This window comes from Trypanosoma equiperdum, assembly GCF_001457755.1.
Source record: "Trypanosoma equiperdum strain OVI genome assembly, contig: ctg_1566, whole genome shotgun sequence".
NCBI classification, from domain to species: Eukaryota; Euglenozoa; class Kinetoplastea; order Trypanosomatida; family Trypanosomatidae; genus Trypanosoma; species Trypanosoma equiperdum.
In genome coordinates, this window is record NW_027123578.1 from 10,536 (window position 1) to 11,538 (window position 1,003).

At 46.9% G+C, this 1,003-nt stretch overlaps 1 pseudogene across 1 annotated transcript in view; it reads left to right on the forward strand.

Moving 5' to 3' along the window:
• The first annotated feature begins 1 nt into the window (after nucleotide 1).
• Nucleotides 2-1,003, forward strand: part of TEOVI_000587000:pseudogene — a 1,294-nt pseudogene continuing 292 nt past the window's right edge. The window contains exon 1 of the mRNA in view: nucleotides 2-1,003. Within this exon, the coding sequence occupies nucleotides 2-1,003 (1,002 nt within the window).

Here is a 1,003-nt window from a genome sequence, read left to right on the forward strand (position 1 = left end):
CATTCAAGAAGCGGCCGTTACGCCAGCATTACCCACACTTGTGGAAGAGTCGGAAAAGGTTATGGAGAATCTCACCATTCCCGAGCAAAAGGTTAATGGTCTAAGTCTAGGGGAGGCTCATATTCGGGACGTGACGGTTGGGAGCGCGACAGTTAAATTCGAGGAACCAAATAAAATGATTTTGAAGTTTTGGAACGTAAGCGCTACTGTGCCTTTTACGCGTTTTTCATACCACTCTTTTTGGTGTCATGTATATCCTTGCAGTGGGACGACACAAATGGAAATACGCAACGCAAGTATGACACTGTTGCTCGAAGTGTCTGCTGCAAGCGGCGGACCACTAAACGTAGGTGTGGTTAGTGTGGTAACTGACATCGGGGACCCAACGATAACTCTCATCGGTGAAGGGAAATCAAAGGTGCCCAAGTGGCTTGGTGGTAGTGTCAAGGATCTATTTAAGAAGGATATTCTAGGCAAACTCGAGCAGCAAATAATTACTGCAGTGAACCCCATTTTGACCAACAAAACGAGGGAAATATCCCATATGTTCCCAATTGTCTTCATAGGTAATCCGAAAATCAAAAATGGACAAATGAGACTCGCATTGGCCGTTCTTCCAGGCACCACAAAACAATCAACGCTGACGAGAAAGCTTTTTACTCCGCCCCAGCCATTTCCAAACTGGCCTGTTGCTGTTGTTTCCTCGTATACGGCTTTGAATAATGTATTCCGCTTGCTGATTAAAAAGGGCCACTCGAGGATCCGCGTGCCCTTTCCACTGAAATATGTTCTCTCCAGCGAGGCCGCGCATCATCAGTTGGACAGTCTTTGCTCTGGATGTGCCTCTGAGGCCTCACTTGAACTAAAAACAGCCCCGTGGTTGAAATACCTGAATAAGAAACTGTTTACAGTTAACTTTCGGGGCGTTGACGTTGCCGTGGGTCTGTTGCCAAGGGGTGGTGACCCCATTCCCTTGTTTAGTATGTTAATGAACGTGTCCGTC